The 22,348-nt window shown below is 31.6% G+C and overlaps 2 protein-coding genes across 2 annotated transcripts; one reads left to right on the top strand and one right to left on the bottom strand.

Moving 5' to 3' along the window:
- The first annotated feature begins 3,672 nt into the window (after positions 1-3,672).
- On the top strand, positions 3,673-4,920 carry LOC110427188 (early nodulin-like protein 17). Its single transcript, XM_021442637.2, has 2 exons — positions 3,673-4,088; positions 4,420-4,920. Exons 1-2 carry the CDS (start codon positions 3,788-3,790, stop codon positions 4,764-4,766), a joined length of 648 nt encoding a protein of 215 aa, XP_021298312.1. The 5' UTR covers positions 3,673-3,787; the 3' UTR covers positions 4,767-4,920.
- Positions 4,921-8,492: 3,572 nt separating this feature from the next.
- Positions 8,493-11,027, bottom strand: LOC110427112 (Protein kinase superfamily protein). The gene has a single exon (XM_021442525.2). It carries the CDS (start codon positions 10,845-10,847, stop codon positions 8,682-8,684), a length of 2,166 nt encoding a protein of 721 aa, XP_021298200.1. The 5' UTR covers positions 10,848-11,027; the 3' UTR covers positions 8,493-8,681.
- Positions 11,028-22,348: the final 11,321 nt, after the last annotated feature.

Raw genomic sequence — 22,348 nt, 5'->3', positions numbered from 1 at the left:
CAAATTAAATTAATATAGTGTTCTTAACTGCTAAAGTAATTTGAAACGTCGTCCTCGTGCATGAGATCTCCGCCATAAGCAGTCAGCAGCCATAGACTGACCCTTGAATCCATGCACACAAACTAAATCCTTATAATTCCAAATGAATTCATATCTTTTTATTACAATCAATTAAGTTTTTAATCAATTATTTACAATTAATTGAGTTCTTATTTAAACGGAAATTTTAACACCATTAACTCTTTTAACTAACGGAAGAATTGTCATGACATAAAATATGTGAAAAAAAATAATCACAAGAAATTTTATAAACACATGTCAAAATAACTATTAAATTATATTCATGTGTCAAGAAGTACTTCCCATGAGGTAGGTTGTTTTAAACCCTTCCCCCAACCCTTCTCTTATTCTCTTTAAACAATCAAATATTTATTTAAGTTCAGGTTTAGTTTATTTTGCATGTGGTTGATTGAAATTTGAAATCAAGAGCGGAATTTTCAATTTAGAGTGTGAGATTTGAGATGAGAGTTTTCATTCTAAGCTAAGGTTTGGTATGAAGTAAATGAGAGCACATTCTCTGTAATGTGTCTAATTAAATTACAATACAGTGTTTATTTCACAACAAATCATTATAATATAAGATTGTAATACAATCACAGTATAATCAAAGGATGTAATGCCATAATAGTCCAAAATCTGATTATTTTACACTCTGTAATATTTTTAAAGATATTTTTACTTTTCAACTTTGTTACTTTATTAAAGATATTTTGTAATATTATAATTTATTATATATATATATATTTCGAGGGATGTCTCTTGATTACTCTCAGTAGTCATTCTCTGTTGGATGATGGATGGTAATTGTCAATAAAATTTATATTACCTTTTAAAAAAATTAAAATAAAATATATAACATAGGAAATTATATTAAGAAATAAAAATAAAATATACAAGATTATAATAAAAATAAAAATAAAATATATGACATTAAAAATATATTTACGAGATGATAGTATGTAAAAATTAATAATAAAAAATATATAAGTATATTAAACTTGCATTTTAATAGGGTTTTTTTCAAAAATATCTCTCATATATAAAGTGTTTTTGAAAATAGCCTTCTCTATAATTTTTACTATTTTTAACTAAGATAAATTAATTTTAATTAATTACCCTTAATGAAATTGATTCATATGTTTAGATTTGCGTCTCAAACTGACTCATATCTTCTGAGTTTTTCTCACTATACCATTCATCTCCGGAGTATTACTTATCAAAAAGAAAAACTTTTACGTATTTTGAGCATTTTGGAGTGATTTTTGTTATACAAAGAAAACCCTTTGAGTGTTTTGAACATTTTTAAGTATTTTGAAGTGATTTTTGATATATAAAGAAAAACTTTTAAGCATTTTAAGCATTTTTCTCTAAGTAGGCATATTCGTTGATTATGATGTTAAATGAAATATGATGTATTATTTGAAGTTGTTGATTTTTTAAAATAGAATTAAGTAGTTTTAATAGTGTTCAAACATTATATAATTAGTTTTTAGGCATTTTATCATTAATTTTTAAGAATTACATGACTAATTTTTAAATATTGCATGACTAGTTAATATATTATTATGTGACTTGTTAGTAAGACAATGCATGACTAATTTTTAAACATTGTGTGACTTAGGTAATATTTAAATATAATCATGCAATGCTTAAAAACCAGTAATGTAATGCTGAAAAATCAAAGACACAAAGATTAAGTCACACGATGTTTAAAAATTAGTATCGTAATGCTTAAAAATCAGAATGCAATACCTAATAACTAATTGATTTGCTTGCTTGCAGTCAGATTTAAGTTGTCAAAGTCATACAGTATTCTAATTTATAAATATGTCTAATCAATTTTAACCCCTCAACTTTAAGTTCTATGAATAAACTAATAAATCCAAAAACCTAAAACACATACTTTGATGTCATTTTTACTTTTTCGGATGGCAAGAAAGAGTTAAATGGCGAGATAGACAATATTTGGTAAGAGAGAAAAATTAAGATTTAATTTAAAATTTTTATCTAGATGATGGGATAGCGAAAACTGAAATCATTTTAATTTGTTTGAAATTATTTAAATGGCATTATTGTCAAATCATGTCAAAAGTTGATTAAAATAATTAAAATTATAATAAAAGATTTTTGAATTGGGCTTATGAGAAAGGTTATTTTTCATAATTTTTTTATTTTAATAAATAAAGATAATTTTGAAAATTGACATTACATTTCTAATAAAATATTTATAAACCAAACCTCGTAATATCATATTCCCTTCATTTTAACTATTACTTTGCTTATGTACCAAATATTACAATGTTATCTTCCTTGTAATCACTTTGATTGTAAAATACCAAATGTTACCTATATTCTTGATATCGGTTAGCTATTTTTGTAGAATCATAATAGGGTATTCATTTTTATATGTTTTATTATTGAAGTGTTAGACTTTCTCAATACAAAATTATGGATTTACATTATTTATATCTATTTTGTCTTTTATGAAATAAGCTAAACTTACTTGGTCTTGATAAAGTAGCGATTAATTATATCTTATAATTAAATCTACTTATTCATGTATGTAATTAATAGTGATACATGAATATGTTAATTCATGCATGCAATAGTGATGCATGAATCTACTAATTCATGTATGCAATAGTGATACAAGAATATAATAAATGTAGACTTACTATGTAGGTTTATGTAGGAAACTTTATATCCTATGATGGGTGGGACTAGGGATTCATTATATAAAGAAAAGGGTAGGTACCCTCTCTTGCTGAACAAAACATAATAATCTTACCCTTTGGAGAGTTACAAAGAAAAGGAAAAGAAGATCTTAATGCACTAAAGACCAGTAGTTAATTTGATCAATATTGTTTTTACTGTTAAACTATGGATTAGAAATCAAGTACGCTGCATTTTAAATTCTTATTATGGTAGATCTTGAATTAGTGTAAACTTATTTATGCATAAAGTTTTATCAAAAAGAACTCATGAATTGATTTAATAATCTTGACTCCTTAAAACATGAGACATGCAAGATTTTCATTTTGATTGGTTCTATGGCCATTTGAAATTCCTCATGCTTGCTTGAGTACTAGATATAAATTATATATGTTATACTGTTTTTGCAATCACCCTAGATTCAGATCTAGGAACAAGTAGAGATGATAATAGTATAAAGGTGAAGAGCTGGTGGAAAGGAGTTTAGAGTGAAAATAAAAATTTTTAATTATCATTACTCTTGAAAATTACATAATTTTATCAAATCTAATCTAAAAAAAAAAGAAGAGAAAAAATAATATTAAAGAAAAATAAAAAAAATAATTAAAAAGATAAAGAACATAATTCAAATCTTTCAACCTTTGCATGTTGAAACGAACCGAACCCATATTGAGCTAAAGGCTACGGCCATCCAGGAACTCTTTCCCTCACATGACACCCATTATGAAGATTAGAAAGTGGAATGCCCACCTTTCAGAAAGAGATAGGCTTAAGGGCTCGAAAAGGCCAGCCCACGAATGAAGGTCCAGAATGGGAGGGGCCACCTGGCACCCACAGTTACAAGCATGCTTCAGCTTTGGGTTCCACCCTGGATTGAAATAATGGAGCAAAGATTCCATGTTGTAATGGAAATGATTTTCCGGGATTAAAAAATTGGAGAAAATGACGTTGTTCAGATTTGGATTCAAACCCAACGGGTAAGAAGGGGACCCACGGTTCACCCACAGTACTCAAAATGATCTTTGAATCCCTCACAATAATTGCTGGTTCTGCCCAAGAAAGGAAAATAGAAATCAGAAAGAAGAGCGAAGAAAAAGAGGGTAACCAAACCAAACTGCTTACTTCTAAACACCAACAAGGGAGCCAAAGAATGTTGAAATCGACCTCAAATCAACTTATCCTGTTGTGCTTCATTCTAATCTTTGGCACTGTCACCGCCACAGACCACATTGTCGGTGCTAACAAAGGCTGGAACCCTGGCATCAACTACACCCTTTGGGCCAACAACCACACCTTCTATGTTGGAGACCTCATCTGTACTCTCTCTCTCTCTCTCTCTCTCTCTTTCTCTAACTATCTGTGTTTGTATTTGTAGTTTTGTACTATTTCATTTTCTTGTTTTTCAGAGAAATGAAGGGAACGGTGGGTTTTCTAAGTTAAACACTACTAAATGATTATGGGTAGCATGAAGTGCAAAACATTGATTTTGGGGTAATACGAAAGTACCCATCTACCCTGAATCTGCTTTCTGATTTGACTAACTTTGTTTGTGAATGTTTATATTGCATCTAGTCTTTGTATTTTGAGGCTGACATAGGCAGAGGGTCCTTGGTCTAATACCATCTTCAACTCTGTCTTTCCTTCCAGCCTTCAGGTATCAAAAGAACCAATACAATGTGTTTGAAGTGAACCAAACTGGGTATGACAACTGCACGACAGAAGGAGCACTAGGAAACTGGAGCAGTGGCAAGGATTTTATACCTCTCAATGAGTCCAAGAGGTACTACTTCATTTGTGGGAATGGCCAGTGCTTCAATGGCATGAAAGTTTCTGTCCTTGTTCATCCACTGCCTTCACCAGCTGCCTCACCCGTTGCCAACCATACATCAAACAGTTCTGCCGCTGCGCAGATAGTTTTGCCTGGGGGCGTGCTCGGCTTGAGGGCTTTGGCTGTGGCATTAGCTTCTATATGGTTTGGATCTGGGTGGATCTAGCAGGAGTTTCAGTTGGTTATCCAAGCTTAGTGAACTGCATTTTTTGTAACCTCTAAAATGTAACATCTCTTCTGCTTGTTTCTCTATCATTTTCTTAATTTATTTAGCCAAATTGGTAGCCTTTCATTGATGAAGTGATCGATTTGAACTCTCACTAATTTGCCTCTTCTCTTGGCTCTTCACTCCAAGCCTGGAAGGCCAGTTCCTTTTATCGATGTGAGCTTGCTCTGACTAATTTGAAGTGCTTGTTGGCCATACCTGTTGGTAAATTTCCTCTACACATAGAATGGTATGGTACAGTGAGGGAGAGGACCGGGTACTCTTAGATTTTTCAATCACCCCTGCAGCCCTTTGGCCAGATTTTTCTCCAATAAGATTGACGTCTAGATTGGTCAAAAGGAAAAGGACTGACACTTAAAAATTTGGTGACTGACCAATTGCATAAATTGCCTAAATCAATCTGTTTAGACGTGCACGCAGGGGCGGAGGCTGGCATTGTTGTGGGGAATTTTTGAAAATTTTTAATTATTATATATATTTTTAATAATTTTCTGACAAAGTTTATTTATGGAAGCTGTGGTCCTTCAAAAATTTTGAAATATTTTATTTATTATATATTTTTAATATTCTTTAAAATATTTTTTATTTAATAATTAATATAAATAATAAATAATAAAATGATTTTGCAAATTCTTATCAAGGTTACTTTAAGTTAAGTTTATTCACACTTCTTTCTCTCTCATTCTTTTCCTCTTTTTTTTTTTTAATTTTTTATTTTACTTTACTCTTTCTTATGTAATTAAATATTTATTTTTTAAAAAAGAGATTTATTATCTTGTGAATTTAAATAAAATAAGTTTTTGTTCTTTATATTATTTAATTATTATGTGAAATTTTATATATCTTATTTAATTATTTAAATTTTATGTATTAATAAGAATAATTAATAATAAAATAATCTTATAAATCTTAATCAAAATTATCCTAATTTAAATTTATTCACACTTCTTTCTCTCTTTCTGTCTTCTCTTTTTCTTCTTTTATTTTACTTTAATCTTGTTTATATAATTAACTACTACAACACATTCGTTCCTTAAACAAAAGATTTATGATTTTGTGAATTTAAATAAAGTAAAGTTTTTATATTTTTTTATTTATATTGTTTAATTATTGTATGAAATTTTATATATTTTTTTTAATTATTTATATTTTATACATTATATTTTATAAATCTATAAAATATTATTGAGTATAATTTATTTTAAGTGTTTTTATTTTTTATTTATATATTATATAAAATTAATTTTTATTATTATTTAAATGTAATATGCTAATTTTTAATTTTTTTTTATTTTTGATCCTCTGAACAAAATTTGACTAATTCTGTTCTTACTGCACGTGAATGTCACATCTCCGGCAAACGTTGCTTTTGATAATAATGCTGACTTCCTTTTAGGGGCATCGGTATCCGATTTGGGACCAGCTACTCGACATTGTGGCCACTGTACATTTGCCCCACTCATCAAACCAAGGCTACGCGAAGTTGAATCCTTGATGGAAAGTTGCAGTAGGGTCGAACCTGACCAAACCATGAAAGCCTTTAGGTTCAGTGGGTTTTTATTTACCTGGAGAATTATGTCCTATTTTTGTGGAATGAATTAGCAGGTAGCTGGAAATGGGAACCTATGACAATGGCCGGCCATTATGAAGGGAGGAGAGACTAGGTTTAAGGATTGCAGCTGAAGTTGGAACTGGGGTTGCATATCAGCTTTGCGAGGTACAGTGAATTGTATCAAACAGAAGACAATTTACACTTCTTGAGCACAGTAGGAAATGACTGGTATCAAAATATATATGTCTGAATTAAATGGAAGGGCCCAAAATTTTCAAACTCCAGGTTAGCACCCCACTCCCATCCAATAGTCATCAAGGCATGAACCATAAGTATATAGCAGAGGAGAGGAGATGTCAAACCCCATCCTCAACGTACAGGAAAAAATATTTAATTCTTGGCCAACTGCTCTAAGACAGATCTATATTAAGCCATTGGGCTGTTCGTGTGATGGCATGTTTGAACCTATTGCTCCGAGTTTAGTGCTCCAAAGCAAATTTAAGATTTAAGAGAAGATAACTTAGGTTTGTCGTTTCTGCTTTAAACTACAACAGGTAACAGATACACTGTCTATTAATATAGTACTGTGTTGGATGAACCACCGGGTTGATGTTCTTCTGGTATTGATGAGGTTTTGTCAGAAAAGAAGGGGAAAGAAGATAGATGGGAGCAGGCAATATTTGCCCTTGCGTCAAGCATGTGTTTTCCTTGCCTTGAGACCCGAACCCGTTCTTCCTTCACAAAGACAAAGAAAAAACAACATACTCTTGATAACTACATTTCATCCACCCAAAAGAACCAAAACAGTAACAGCATAATTTTCAAATACAATACATGACTGAATTGCAATTTGTTTTGGTCTAGCAAATAGCCAAAAGGCCATGGTAGTGACTAATCACATTTTACCTCTAAAGAAAAAGGAAGTTTTGAACTCCTCATTCCCAAGTCCCAACCTCTCCAAATCCTTTATAAAGCTAAGGTGATTGACATGAAATGCAACGAGTTTATCTCTTATCCTACACACAAAAAAGAAAGGACAAAGATAAAGTACTCCTGTTTACTGTTAACACTGTTACCATGTGTGTCTACTCTACCTGGTAGCCATGGTAGTCCCCAAGGTTCAATGATTTATGGTGATTAGCTTTAGGCCGTGGTCATGATTATAGGAAACTGACTTGTGCGGTACCAAGACAGCAAACAGAAACCAAAAATTACAGCAGCAATCATGTGTGTCTCAAAGGAACTTAAAACGAGTGGTGAATTGAAACTACCCGAAGTAAAATGTGTTTAAGGCTGGTGGACCAACACAATTAAATATGGTATTCCACAAGTAGAAGCTTTTCCATTAATGCACCAAAATATTCAACCCCAAAATTCAAGGGCAGTGTCTTTGTCCTTATTATAGTGAGAGCTTGTTCCCTGGGAAAGCATTAAATGTGGAGTCTGAATCTTTCGTTCTTGTTCTTTGATTGTGTAACCAGCTGGATGTAATCTGTTACACTTTTGTTATCTAGTGAAGAGAGTGTTGTTTAATGGAATTTAACCATTACGGGTAAAAGTTTTGCACCGAAATGCTTTTTGAAAAATATGCACCAACAATAGCGAAAGCTGCAGAATGTAGCAGAGAGGAGAGGGACAGTACATGAGTAGCTTGCAGAAAAACAAGACCCCATGCTTCCAGTTTTCAAACTATGCCACAGGCTGTGAAACAGGTTATGTATTCACAACAAACAAAAGAAATGAATGTTTGCTGCAAGATTCTAAGACAAATTCACAACTACTACCTAGAAAAACTATCAAATTATAGAAGATTGAGAAAATGGATTCCAGATTCAGGTGCAAAAACTTCAGATAATATTAACTAAATTAACGGACTCCGTTTCATGTCTCTCTTTCATGTATGTGACTGAAGAGGTATACCATTCTCCTACCAAATCAAGCTACAATTACATCATTAGATTTTCATAACTGGCTAAAGCTGCATATGGGACTTACCGGATATTGAGTAGATATACAGAATTTGCGAAATACATATAGGAAACACAGACCATCAAAGCTTGAGAGAGATATTGGAAAGATATCGAACTTCAATTAAGTGATCGACATCAAGTTAGTAGAAAAGAAAGTGCAAATCATTCATATAATATACAAACAACATAATCATCGTGATACACACCTTCAGTCCCCCATATACATTTTGAAGAACAGCTTCCAATCATCTCTGCTATATTACACTCAACAGTCACCAAACCCCCCCAATTTGACAGCAGAAACAGAAGCAAAATTGAAAGGATTACCAAAAACTACTCTGCATTTGCCTTCTGTTTTCTCCTTGATCTGTTGTATAATTTAGATGGTGGAGATGGAGAAAACTCAAACGGGATTGGCGGGAGATCCATCTCCCCTTTCAGGATCCTTACAATCTCCCCAATGTCTGGCCGCAACTCAGGCATTTTCTGCAGGCAACTAAGTGCCAAATTTATGCACAAGCTTGCCTGCTCCTTACTGTACTCATCTTTCAATCTCTCATCTACCAGTTCTAATACGTTTCCAGATTGAGCTAATTGCCTACACCAGCTTATTAAGTTTGCCTTTTCAAGCCTCATAGGTGAAGCAAGAACATGCAATGGCCTTCTACCAGACACAATCACAAGGATCAAAACTCCTAAACTGTAAATGTCAGCCTTCTCCATCAAGTAGCCACAGCCATTATACTCTGGCGCAACATAACACAAAGTCCCCCTCATGCTTGTTGTGCTGCTTAGCTCACGACTAAAAAGATCCCCACTCCACATGTCACTTCCAACAGAATTGTTGTTCTTTCTCCTCCATCCCCTTCTAAAACTGAACTCTCCATTTGCATCACAGGCATCTTGATTTGGTTCCCCAAACTTCTTTCTCCTGTGAAAATAAAACCGCCTTCCCAGATCAAAATGTGGCATTTTAAATCCTTTCTTCCACTTTGTCTTAAGCTGCTTCAGCTTACTATCCTTCTTGCTTATCTCACCTAAATGCTCGTCTTTCCACCATTCTTGCATCTTCCTATGTTTCTTTTTCCGATTTTTCCTTCCTTTTGGTTCTTTCTTCTCAAAACCCTTTTCCAAGGCTTCAAAGCCAAGTCCTTGTACCTGGGATTCATTAACATCGTCCAACTTCTCCAACTGAGTTGAATTGTCCAACTCAATTTTTTCAGGAGTGGCCTGTTTCTCATCATCCCAATCAGGATTTGAAGGACATATCTGACTCCCTATCCACTCCATAACGTAATCTTTACTACACAATTCACCACTCCCGTCCTGCCTCCACCACCAATCCTTCCCCCATTGTTTTGTATTTGCTGCCACATCAACACCCAAACTAGCACTAGAATTCAACTCTTTACTATGATCAATGCTACCAAACTCATCATCATAAGGCACAAACTTAGTGTTCCAATCATCACCAGCAATATCCACATCAGTAACCTCCTTCCCTTTTCCATTGTTCCCAACTTTACAATCACTGTCACTAGCTATGTTAGCATTGTAATTGAAAGAATTTAAATTCAGAGCCTTAACATTATAACATTTTTTACTATTTTTTGAAGAAGAAGAAGCTTGCAAGGCAAGTGCAAAGTCTACCTCATTGTTGTTACTATCCACAGGAGTCCCAATTGCTGGAGTCTGTTCACCAGTAGTTCCTCCCAAATTCCCAGGTAACTCTTGGCTCTTCCATAGCTCTTGACTCCTTCCCAAATCTTGACTAAACAAATCCACTCCGAACTCACCCTCCACTTTAATTCTGGACAATCCAAAATCTGAAATCTTTGCTCTAAAATCAGAATCAAGCAACACATTACTAGGCTTAATATCTCCATGTATCACTGGTGGATCACAACCGAAGTGAAGAAATTCAAGAGCTTTAGCAACATCAACGATAACATCAAACCTTCTTTGCCAATTCAAGCTCAACTGACCGTCTCCAAAAAGTGATTCTTGCAAGCTTTTATTTGGCATATACTCGTAAACAAGCAAACGCTTATTTTTTTCAACACAATACCCCAGAAGGGTAACCAAAAAAGATGATCTTAAACCACCAAGAATCTGCAACTCATTTTGAAACTCTCTCTCAGTTTGCAAAGATACAGTATCAAGCCTTTTGATGGCAAACAGTTTACCATCTCTGACAATGCCACGGAAGACAGTACCTGAACCACCTTTTCCTATGATATTCGCATCATCAAAATCATTGGTAGCATTCTTTAACTCTTTGTAACAAAACCTTTGGAGCTTAAGAGGAGCACTAGAGTCAAAAGGGATGGTTTTAGCTCGGTTTGAAAGAGAGTTCCAAAGATGGTAAAGAAAGTAAATTATTGTAAACAGAATAACCACTGAAGATGAGATTGTTAGGATCAGGAATATGACTCTTGTTTTGCTGATGAAACTTGGTCTTGGTAGGTTTGGACCTGGAGGCAAAGGCCTTGAAGGCATGGTGTTTTTTCTTCTTGTTTCAGTTTCTGGGTATCTCAGTTTTTCTTGGTTTGGTTACTGGATTATGGTGAAGTGAAGAAAAAAAAAAGAGTTGGAAATGGGGTTCCGTTTTTCCTTCCTTGTTTTCTTAATGTGTATTCTTTTTGTATTTTTCTTCCAAGTGTTCATGTCACTGCTACCTGTATCCAATGTGAGGTTGCTTTACAGTTGGATAATGAGAAGAAAATCTGATAATGTGAGCCTTTGATAATATATTTTAATGGGATTTCCCTGTTTACAGCGGTAGTGATTAGGCAAATGAGGATTATGAAAAGGAACAAAGGAGGGTCCCCGAGGCGCCTTCGAGCTTTGACTGAAGAGGAAGTTTTATGCAGACAAAAGTCATATCTAAGGAATAAAAAAAAAAATACAGATAAAAGAAAATGGAGGGAGTGTGTTTTCCTTCACGCGCCACATTTAGCGCGTGCACCACTTTAACTAAGCAAATTCTATCACTCATCCTCTGCTTCTTCGCGGGGATGAGTTATCTTTTTGGAAAATGGTTTTTTTTAAAATTTTACTATTTTTTTATTTTGATGATAATGTAAAAAAAATGATTTTTTTGTTGTTCTTTGAATGGCTTTATAAAAAATATTTTCTTAAAAAAAATTAGTATCATTTTTAAGTAAATCTAATATTAATAATGTAAAAATCACGTTTAAACTTTAGAAATTATTTTTGAAAGGATTATTTATATATAATGTTAATTAAATGTGAGCATAAGTCACGGGGCTAAATCTAATAGACATTTCTACAAAATAAGTTTAACGTTTAGGTTCGACCCGTCAAGTCCGTCTACTTAATTTTCACTCACTAATTTTATAATTATTTTAAACATATTTAAGTCATGGCCTAGTCGGACTAAGTCACGACTAGTGACAGGTCTAGCTCGAAGGTTGCTTTGCACTTTACAGCAGACTTAAGTGTTCAGTTTGGCACTGGGTGTAACCAATGATAGTCTTTTGAAGCAGTGAAATATAAAAATACCAGTAATTTTCCAACTTACTAGCATAAACAATGATAATTTATAAGTTAGTCACTAGCTTAAGCAAATAAGCATTCAACTTTGAATGATTTATAATTGGAGGATCAAAGTTTTAAAACATTATTGTTGTTAATATCATTAGTCAATTGGGTTCTTATCAAGTTGTTGGTATAAGTTGAAAGGTTTCTATTATTTTGATAATCATTGAAATGTTGAAAAGATGTAAATGGATTGGGATTTAATCAATACTCTTAATTGCTCATCTATATGCTATTTTAAGTATAAATACAATAATGTTTCTTTCACTCAAAAATTTATTTTAAATTTCAAAAAAAAAATAATGATAATATTATTTTTATATATTAATTAAGAGATATTTGATATCTTACAATATAATATGATTATAAGAATCTGATTATTAAAAAGATAATATTGTAAGTTTAATGTATATAAAAGATGTTGATTAAAATAATATAGATATTTCTGTTCTAACTAAAGTGATGAAGTGAGATAGATAGTGGAAATGCTATCGTCTTGGGTAAGTGTATATTGAAGTTAGACCACCTATCTCTCTCATCTCCACGATATCAACATTGGGTCAAGATTAAGTCTAACTCTTCCCCACCTTCTCTTAAGATTATGATTTGATGAATAGAGTTTAACTCCATCGGCAATGAACTAACATTGTGATGATGTTGCTGTCAATACCCTAGTTTTAAACCAATTTTCAACACAATAAGCATGCATCACAAAGAATTGTTTACATGTGTAACTTATAGAAGTAGCAAAAACTAACTTGTTAGTTAGGGAAAGCAGCAAGATGTTATGTTGGAATGTCATTTTCCTGTTATACTTGGTAAATAATTAAAGATATACAGTTGTTTTCTTTCCATCAAGATGTAACCATTCTAACTATATTTGAATCCAAATGGAATATCACCAAAGGTCATGATGATTAGACAAACAATGTTTCACCCCAACTATACTGTTGTATTTTGTTCATAAAACGTTTTTTATTGTGTGGAATGATTGACTTTGGACCTTTTGTTTTTCAAAAGGTGATAACATGAAAAGCCTTCTTTTATGGTTGATCCCATTCACTACCCGTTTCTCTTATCTCGATTAATTCCATCTTTTAGGTATACTTATTATTGAGTCGAATACTATACTTGAATGTGAAAAGATTTGAGTTTTAAGTATATATGCTCACTTGAAAGAGAAAGTCACCTACTATACTAAACCAAAAATTTCATGCATTTTGAATTGTTAAGGGTTCATCTATTTTCAAACTTTAGATAGATGGAGCTTGGGTCTACGCTGGGGCCATTAAAATACTCTCACAGAGAGTCAGTGGCCATATCCACCGCAAGTCGTAAACCAGATTTGCGATGTCGTTTCTGTCGTCTCTTTCTTCTTATTTTAGAAGTGTATACATCTTTTCCTTTACACTTTACACGCCTAACGAGGAAATGGCTGTAATTGTCAACAGAGAGAAGAAAGGGAAAGGCAAATTTTGGCTTGCAAAAAAATGGTTATGGGTGGAATGTTGCTATTGTGATAATGGTGTCTAGTGCACATTCAACTTTTGCTGCTTTTGTGCGTGTGTGCTTAGGCAGGTTGTGAAACACTGAACATGGATGGTGCTTATGCTTTGTGGGGTCTTTTGTTTTACCAAAAGGTGGGGTGGGTGGGGATGTTGGAGTAATTAGCCCTTTGGGATATTTGAACAGGGATAAAAGGGGAGGTAACATTTGAGTATTTGAGAATGAAGGCTTTGGATACTCTTTCCCTTTTCCTCTCTCAAGTCCTGACCAATTGATGTCTTTGAAATTTACTTTCTTTACTTTACAAGTTGTGGGCTTTTTCCTTTCTTACCGTCTGTCTTCGGGAGGCACCACTAATATATGGTTTTGTAAGGATGCATGCTATTGGAAGGCACTGCACTCTATAAAATGTAAATTAAGATACATGAGGTTAATATAAGATAAAGGAGAGACATTTCTATTCATATAACTAATTGAAAAGTTAAAACCTTGGGTGTTCCCATGTTTTGACACTTCTCCTAATGAAAACTACCAACACTTTGATTGAGTGATTGTTTCTCAACCCCAAGCATTTTAGCGTGTGATTGCTTTAGCTAGTGTTTGGTTTAAGTTTTTGAAATTAGATATGGATGTTTGGAAAGAGATCGATTTGATTCGGTACTTATATTTTTCTCATAGTCAATGTCATTTTTCGCTTGCCTCATGAAACTTCATGAACGATTCTTAACTCTAAATACGATTTCATTCTTTAAGTTTTTGAAATATATATACATATGCAAACATGAACATAAAATGATCAAGATACATTGATATTGAACTTTCAAAGGATACGGAAGAAAGGTTACAAGAGAGGGGTAGGGTAAATTATAAAAAGAAATGGGCATAAAGTTTGAAGCATGTATAAACAAAATGTACGAGGGGAAAAGTTTGGATGAATCATCAGAGAACCATACATGACAAATGTCTGGTTTGAAGGATAAGATCCATACACGAAACTTCCAAGGAATGATAAAAAGAGTATTTAGATGGAGCCCATTTTGAGGGGTTCTTCTTTTCCGCAGCTACAGTTTGATGTTTGCTTGTGAAATAATTACAAGTGAATGCTACATGTCCTATTTATTGATGCAGCACTAGCTTCCCCATGTCTGGACAAAACAATACCATGTAATCTGTGGGAGAAAATTTTAAGAAACTTGACATCAGGAGACAGCCCCTATTGAGGATAAGTTTTCTCCTGAATTGATAACAACATTTCACAATATTGAACCATTATTGCCTAAAATCATTGCAAAAGATTAGGGCCTTTTTTCTTTTTGTGTTTTTAATTTTTAGAATCATTATCCTAACTCTTTTGCCTGTTTTTAAGTATTGAACCTTATAATCATTTCGTTTGTTATGAAATTAGTTTAAAAAACAATAAAGATAAGATCTAAATAAATAAAAAAAATATAAAAATTTACGTGATTTAACATTTTACGTACTTCCACGTATTAAGGAACAATAAAAATCTCTATAAATGGTTTTCCAAATCATCTCTCAATAATTTCATAAGAATGCTCATTCATACCATCTTTAACTCTGTTTAGAGCAAAACGTAGGGTTACAAGGTGTTTTCTCTTCCAAAGACACTACTCACTTGAGCCATTTTATAATACCAAAATTCAAAATAAGATGAAATTATGACTTAATAATATAAAACAAAAAGTTTAAAACTCAACATTATACGTAGATAAAAATTCTAATCAAATAAGATTTAAAATTTCATATATATTAGATTAATTTCGTGATTACGAAAATAAGAAGAGTAAATACATGTACCAAATAGTATGATTCCATTTAAGTGACACGAGCAACGTTTGCAAAAGCTAGAAGGACTCTTTTTGAAGCAAAAATTGGAGAAAGGAGATGGGGCATAACTTTTGACTAAAGGTGTTGGTAGCAGCATTGCCTTGCCATGTGGGAATGATATTATTTGAGTGGTGGCTCGTGCAAATCAATTCAAAAAAAATACTCATAGGCATGTAGAATCTCTTTGTTTTCATTTTCCGCCCCTCGTGGGGAGGACAACTGTTGCCTTATCTACGCCACAGACCCAACTACCACACATCACTTATCTATCAACTCATGTATGGGCAAATCTATATAACACAATTAGAGCGGACCCATCTACCATGGGACACAATGTATTATATGTATAAAGGGGTTCAAGAGAGATAGTATTTCAATTTTCTACCAGTCAAGTCAAATTTAGTTTAGGTGTTGTTACCATCTCCTTTAAAACAAATAAGATTAGATTGTGGAATAATGCCTTTTAAGAAAAATTTAAATTATTTAAAAAAATTTAAATAAATTTTTATTTTTTATTATATTTAATTAAATCTTTATATTTTTATTTTGATTCAAATAAATCTTTATGATTATAATTAGTCTTTTTATGTCACATGGTGATGATATGACACTGATATAAAATTAACATGATGTTGACATCAAGACTAATTTAGAAATTTTTCTGAGTGGTGTCATTACTAATAATTAAAATGTTTTTCCTCAATCCAATCTGTCTGAAGAATACTTAGACCAAATTTAGCACGACTTTGCTTGGAGGATTTTTGAGTACTATTATGAGTACAATTATGTAATTGTTGCACAAAACTTGAGTTCTGTGAGACAATTTCTTATATTTTAAAATATCTTTTCATGACATATTTATCTAAAAACTTGTTAAAAATTACTACTTATTTATTATTAGCATAAATTAAAATATTAAAATTAAATAAAATATGATCTTGCATAGCAAATGGTTCAATAACTAACAATTTGACATATTTGTATTCATTGATCAAAATCAAGTATAAGTATCCACAAACCACATAAAGCTGAATACAAAAATAAAATATTCAAACAATATATCCACAAAATAAATTAAAAAAGAAATACTCAGATATTATTTGATATGCAATACTATTTTTTATTAACTAGACTCTGTTTGGGTTTCAAACTATCAAATTAATAAAAAATTATTTAGACATGAAGTATTTAAAAACTTAATTTTGATTAAAAATTACTTGTAATTGAAGTTTAAATGAGTTGTTTTGAGAGGGCGAACCAAGAAGACGAAGGATTTGAATTTTTGGATAGAGAAAGTAGTTTAGGTTTTAACTTTTTTAATAAAATCTTAAATTATAAAAAAAATTTTATCTTTCTATGTAGTGTTTAAATATTAATATATAAATTACTTTTACTTGAAGCCTTTGACCCCATTCTGTATAAAATTGTCAAAAAAATAGTGAGTTCATTAATATATTAACTACACAAAACCCAAATAAATAGTATAACAACTACTTTCAATAAAAAAAAATAGTATAACAAGTAAAACTTTTTAGGAAGTGAGTGGTGTCATGTGACACCACTTATTTCAACAGGTGTGGATCTAAAATTTTTTTTAAGTGGTGTCATAACTAAAATAATAATAATTAAATAAAATTTCCTCAATCCAATATCTTTTGGGAGAGTATTTAGATCAAATTCAACATGACTTTACTTAGAAGATTGTTAAGTACCATCATTAGTAGAATTACGTTATGTCTTGAGTCTTGTAAGATAATTTCTTGTATTTTAAAGTATCTTTCATGACTTATTTATCCAAAAACTTGTTAAAATTACTATTCATTTCTCATTGGCATAAACTATAATATTAGAATTGAATAAAATATGATTTTACCTAACAAATTATTAGGTTCAACAATTAACAATTTAGCAAATTTCTATTCGTTGATCTGAACTAAGTATAAGCGTCCAAAAATAACATAGAGTTAAATACAAAAATCAAATAATCAAATAATATACCTATAAAATAACTCAAAACAAAGACTCATAATTTCAAGATATTATATAACATGCAAAACTATTTCTCTTAGTTAAATTTTGTTTGAGTTTTAAACTATTAAATTAATCAATAAATATTTAGACATAAAGTATTTAAAAACTTAATTTGGGTTGAAAATTACTTATAATTAAAGCCTAGATGAGTTGTTTTGAGAGAGTGAAAAATGTAGCCAAGCATTGACAAGAGGAAGCGTCACTATAGGTCTCAAAAGTAGGATTTGAATTTTTGGAGAATGAGGAAGAGAGTAGTTTAGGTTTTGACTTATTTAATAAAAACTTAAACTATATAAGGAAATTTTTGTATCTTTTAGTATTTAAATATTAGTATATAAATTACTTTTTGATAAATTTACTTGGAGTTTTTGACCCCACTTCTTACAAAATTATAAAAATATTAATGGGTTTATTAGTGTCATTAACTATATAAAACTCTAGATAAGTAATATACTTGTATTGATTTTTAACAATTGAGTGGAGTCATCTGACACCATTCCTACAAAGTTAGGTCTGCCCATGCACTTCGACGTGTGTCCGCCCTTTGGTTGACGTGGAGAGTGAAATGTCATATAAGCGTGCCATCATTCCACATTATTATATCATGTCACTATCCACTATGACATATTAATATATCACGTCAACATTGCATGGTATAAAATAATAAGTGACATTTTAACTAATAACAATTAAACAACTGTTAGATATATGAGTTTATTTGATTCAAAATAAAAATATAAGAGTTTGATTAAACATAATAAAAGAATAAAGGTTTACTTAAATTTTCCTAAATAATTCATGAACTTTTTTAGATATTAATGTTACCCTTTTAAATTTTTTATAATTTATTAAATTTTTTTACATATTTATCATAAGTTAATATATTCTAATCTTGGTTTGTGGTAGGCCGGTAGAACAAGTGAGTGACCAATTTCAATAGGTTGTCAATCAAAAAGATCAAGGAGTGACCAAAGGGATGATGTGGATGTGTTTTCTATTCAAGAAAGTGTCCATGTAAGTAAAGGGAAAACATCACATGTGATGTAGAACAACACATTTGTGGAATTGTACTATGTATTGTTTAATAGGTGTCTTATTGTTTTGTACATATTTATATGAACATTTTGTATTGTCATTGATATTATGCTGCCAATTTAATGAATGTTTACAGCACTTAGAAAAATAGTGTTGTGCAATTTTGTTACAAGACATGTCATGTCTTTTAATTGTTGTTATACGAGGTGCTAAAAACATTGTTACACACCATGTGAAATTGTTTTTTTGAATAAGGTAGTTCAAAAAAATGTTGTTACACTATATGCTAAAAAAGTTGTTCCACGTAATTTTTAAAAAAAGTTGTTACATGCATCGATGAAAATAACTCGTTACACTCTATGTTTAAAAAAATGTTATTGCATGAGTTATTAAAAAAAAAAAACATGCCATTTTCAAAAAATGTTGTTACACAACATGATAAAAAAATTGTCAGCATGCCATGATGCAAGAAGTTATTAGATGGCATGTTAAGAAAATGTTATTACATAGCATTTTAAAGAAAAAAGTTGTTACACACAATGTTGAAAAGTTGTTGGCAATGTTCAAAATATCAATGTTATACACCATATTTAAAATAATGTTGTTTAGGGCCATGTTTAGAATAACGTTTGGAAACAAGTATTTGTAATAAGTGACGTTTAAAAAATTCTAGTTAACGATTAGTGGGGAAAAAATATTAGAACATGACATGGTGCAAGCTGTTTCATGCCACTTTGAGAAAATATTTTTGTTACACGTCATATTCGAAATATTTATTATATGCAATGGTAAAAAATATCAGTGTTACACATGATGTTCGAAAAAAATGTTAGAGTGATTGTTAAAAAATCTTGAATTAAAATAAATGTTAGGAAAAGGTGTAGTCATTTAATTCTTTTCAACAATATGGTTTAGGACTCTGTATAAGACCTTATAACAATTCCTAAATTAAAATACTGAGGGTAAGGCAAATAGAAGTCCATAAGATAAGAAACACTCCTAACACAGAAAAGTTGCTCACAAATTCCTAATTCATAAAGCTCAGAATAATGAAGAATCGGAAGAGGCAGAAGGGATCGGTAAAACTTGAGGATGATCTCATGATTGGGATATTGGCTAGACTTCTTCCAAGAACTATTGTGCGATTTTGATGCTTGTTGAAATCCTGTAACACTTTACTTAGAAGTTCTTATTTCATCGGAATGCATCTAAATAAATCCAATGATATGCAACAACTTTGTCTATGTTCTAAGTTTTCTCTTCAATCAAGGAGCTTGAAATCATATAAGAAAACAACATTGAATCTTGATTTTCCCTAACATGTCTTGAGAAAAAGCATTCTTCAAGACATTATCTTGTACTTTTATGTTCTTGTAATGGCTAGTTATGCGTAGCTGTGCTAAGGGAAACTTTTATTATATGGAATCCAAGTATAAGAGAGTATAAGAAACTATCCTTCCTTTGCCCTTTCACTTAGACGTTATTTGTTATGATTTGATGGGCACTTTTGAATTTGGGTATGATCAGTCGACTAAAGAGTACAAACCCATTGTTAATATTGTTCATAAGGTAGATTTATATTTATCAGAAGTCCTCGTTGATATCTATTCACTGAAATCTAATACTTAGAGAAGAATGGAAAGCTTTTTTCATACGATAACCTTCTTTCATTATAATTCAATTTCAAGGATTCTTCATGATGGGATCGTTTATTGGAATATAACACGCAAATTGAGTCGTGGGGTTCATGAAGTTAAAAATTCATGTTTCAAAATTCTTGGATTTCATCTAACATCTAACGAGTTTGTAGTAATCAAAACAATTAATGATGCAAAACAGAGATGTGAACATAATGTTACATTGTTGGTGATTGAAGGATGCCCAAGTTTTGCTCAAAATCTTGATGGAAATAGCATTAAGATTTGGAAATTGGAAAAGGATAAAATGAAACAGAGTTGGATAGGGTTCATGACAAGTATGACTTTTTCCCCATCACGTTGAACTTCACATTTGGTGCCAATATGAATTTTAGAAAGTCAAGCGAACTAGAATTGTATGATCCGGTGAAAGACACATTTACAGGACTAAATGTTTATCATATAAGGTAATGTTATGGATCAATAATATACATGGAGAGTTTGTTTTCACCAAAATCTTATGGCTTGTGATAATTGACATCTTTTCAGAATTTACTTTGATAGATTTTTGGTTTTGTCAATTGAAGATAATTTTATACACTTTACTTGTTTATGGATAAATGGGTTTATGTTATAGATATTTGTGTACTTATCAAATGTTTTCTTTGATGTGAACAATTTAGATTCTTCTGATTTGGGTTTAGGGTGATTGAGAAAACATGTGAGTTGTTGTTACTAATGACTACATGTCATTGATAGTACGATGAATTGAAAAAATGTGCCACTCTTGATTGACCTCATACTTAATGAAATACAATTGTCGTGGTTGTATCTAGTTTGAAGCCATTCAATGAAATGGAAGTGTTTTATGCTTAATTTTAGCCATGGGTATACAAAATGCTCAAACATGAATTAATGTTTTTTAAGAAAATACCCAATCGGCTTGTGGCTAAACAGAGTGTTATAATAATTGCTATGTTGTTAGTTATAGGATTAATTAGAATTGGAAATAAAAATAATACAATGGATAGCATGGCAAAATCCTTTTATTTTCGATTAGTTGTGTTTGTTGAAAAAGTGAAATGATAAATTATGGTGCCACATTGTGCCAACTCATTATGGATAAAAGAAACTATGTGCATACAAACTTTGTCTTCCTTATTAGAGATCAACTATTGATTGTTACATGCCATGCATTAAAATGCAACTGTTACTACATGCCATGCTTTAGTAGCATAATGTGTTTATTTCACGGTAGTAACTAGAAGACATCTATTATTACACTTTATGTAAAAGATAAAGTAATATTACTCATACATGACATGTGTAAATATACATTGTTATTACATGCCATGCTTAAATGGATTGTTATTACACTTTATGCAGACATAGACATTATATAATTAATATGACGTGTAACAACATGTTTACAACATGGCATACATCAAATTACTTGATTTTGTAGTTATTTCCTCACCTATAATGATGAAAGACTTGGTTGCAAAAAATTTTTTTCACCCCTCAAAGATAAAGTGTTTTTGAAAATAACCCTCTCAATAATTTAATTAATTGTTTGGATCCAAGAATATATATGTTGAGACAAAATTATGGTTAATAAAATTTGCTCATTCACGTACACTCTTTAGCTGTAGGTTTAGGGTAATAAAAGTCCATCACAAACCTACACGACATTTAGGAAAAAACCTTCTCATATTACGAGGGAAGATATTTATGATTTTTTTTTTTACATTTACCATATTGATCGATGAAGTGGTTTAGGGTTTTGTTGGGTTTAGGGTATGGAGATAAAATGGGCATGGTGTGTAACAACGCTTGGGATTTCGCCAAATGCATGCATATTACGTGTACTGACTATTTTTCTTTAAGAATTACGTGTATCATTTTAGTAATTATAGTGTTTATTATTTAGCATATTATGAAGTTGAGGCATGGTGTGCAACAATAAATGAATTTTGGGTTGGCATGAAACAACTTAGTCATTACCCATGGTGTGCAACAACTAAGAATTTATAAATATTGTGCCTAAGAATATAAACTTTTTTGTACATCGCATTGAGCTTATTTGTGTTAATTGTTACTTGTGTCAAGCTTCCTCTACCTTGACTGTTGTTTATTACTGATGAGTTCAAGAAGGTCGGACAACTTGAAGTTTTGCTTATTTTTTTGAGCGATAAGCGGGTCTTCAACATCATCATTAACAGTTGGTTCAGCTCACTATGAACTACTTGTTTTGAGGGATCGAAGTTCCTACTCATAGCAATGGAGACATCAAGGAAGCGTAAGCCTTTTCGTTACAACTTATACGGATTTGCAAGAAACCATAAATCCTGTAGGAAAAGCTTTAGGCTGCTGTTAGTCAAT

This window comes from Theobroma umbraticum, unplaced genomic scaffold (assembly GCF_002168275.2).
Source record: "Theobroma umbraticum cultivar Fairchild unplaced genomic scaffold, ASM216827v3 scaffold_228.0, whole genome shotgun sequence".
NCBI classification, from domain to species: Eukaryota; Viridiplantae; Streptophyta; class Magnoliopsida; order Malvales; family Malvaceae; genus Theobroma; species Theobroma umbraticum.
The sequence above is the reverse complement of the archived record's forward strand: the minus strand, read 5'-3'. Positions and strand labels throughout refer to the sequence as shown.